This window comes from Anneissia japonica, unplaced genomic scaffold (assembly GCF_011630105.1).
Source record: "Anneissia japonica isolate Jap-2015-1 unplaced genomic scaffold, ASM1163010v1 scaffold5662_len1608_cov116, whole genome shotgun sequence".
NCBI lineage: Eukaryota > Metazoa > Echinodermata > Crinoidea > Comatulida > Comatulidae > Anneissia > Anneissia japonica.
The window spans coordinates 1-1,301 of record NW_022750219.1 but is presented as its reverse complement, the minus strand read 5'-3'; the positions used below and the strand labels follow the sequence as shown (position 1 = coordinate 1,301).

The window sequence follows — 1,301 nt, the reverse complement described above, 5'->3', positions numbered from 1 at the left end:
TAATAGGTATATAGAAATGTGTATTAGCGCTACATTATGATCATTAAACTCTCATTGAGAGGCTGGTGTTCACATGTCAAAACGTACAAAAACAAAGTTTTAGAGAGTGTGGCCGAGAGATGAATAAAATAAAATTATAGTATAAACAGAGTAAAGTTATGCTTTTGTATGTACGAAATTAATTATTAAATATTATTTATATACTAGAATAAAATAAAAACTTAATAAGGTTCTGTGCATTTCATACAAGAGTCCTATAAATTTGCATTTTAATTTTATTCACTTAACTTCATCAAATTTATGTAAGTGTCTTACTTGAATGGCTTGTAACTTATTCCGGCATTCCTTCACATCACCGGTAGGACTACAATTGTTTTCATAAATTCCCTTGATTTTCTCAAGAATGTCTTGAAAGGACTGAACACTGTTATCGAAATCCTGATGATCATTAACATCACTCTGAGTAGAATCATGACACTCCTATGACAAAAATAAAATTTATATGAACCACACATTGTACAATGAAGGAGGAAATTCTCTAATTTGTTTTAGCTGGGATAAGCATAAAAATGGCTCAGCAGGCTAAAGAGAATTTAATTTTACATTGAGGGCTGCACACAAACTTAGACATTTTATAGTAAAGATCTGACCCATCCAGTATGCTAGTAAAAATCTTCAAATCTTCTAATAAAATGTTAGTGAAAAAACTACCTTAAGCTGTGTTGTGATTGAGTTAAACCTCTTGATAAGTTTAGTTTTCTTGGGTCTAGCCCCAGCGTATGAGCAACTGTTTGTAACCATCTCAGCTTTAACTTGAATACTTTGTACAAAAGGTTCAAAGGTTGTGACAGACTTCTGCAGATCCTATTAATAAACAAATGAAATAAGAACAGTAGTTTTGTTAGTAGTACTAACGAAATTTAATGAAACACAAGCTTTTGCTAGCTGGAGCTAGATTCATCATTCGAATGAATTAAAGAAGACAGGCTCAAACTGTTCATTCAATTTATGTAAATGAGTAACATAAACAAAATATAAACAGAATGGCTGGCTGGAACAGGCCTGGGATAAACAAAGAGTGGATGATAGGTCTAATAAAGTGGTAGAAAATTACAAGTACTGTAAAAACAGGCATGTGGAAATGATATAGTAGCATAAAAAAATCATTCATCGGATAACGATATAATAAGAGCATAATAATAATTAAATATAATAGAATATTATAATAAATATTGATATAAAATAATATTGCATCCATGGTAAATAATATAACTATCCATAAATTGTGATAATAACAACGC

General features: G+C 30.4%; 1 protein-coding gene across 1 annotated transcript; it reads right to left on the bottom strand.

Annotated features, from left to right (window-relative positions):
* Nucleotides 1–315: 315 nt before the first annotated feature.
* LOC117121273 lies at nucleotides 316–864 on the bottom strand (the record flags this gene model as incomplete). Its single annotated transcript, XM_033266407.1, has 2 exons — nucleotides 316–480; nucleotides 712–864. Coding segments are annotated over 2 exons (318 nt in total), but the record flags the coding sequence as incomplete, so codon positions are not given.
* Nucleotides 865–1,301: the final 437 nt, after the last annotated feature.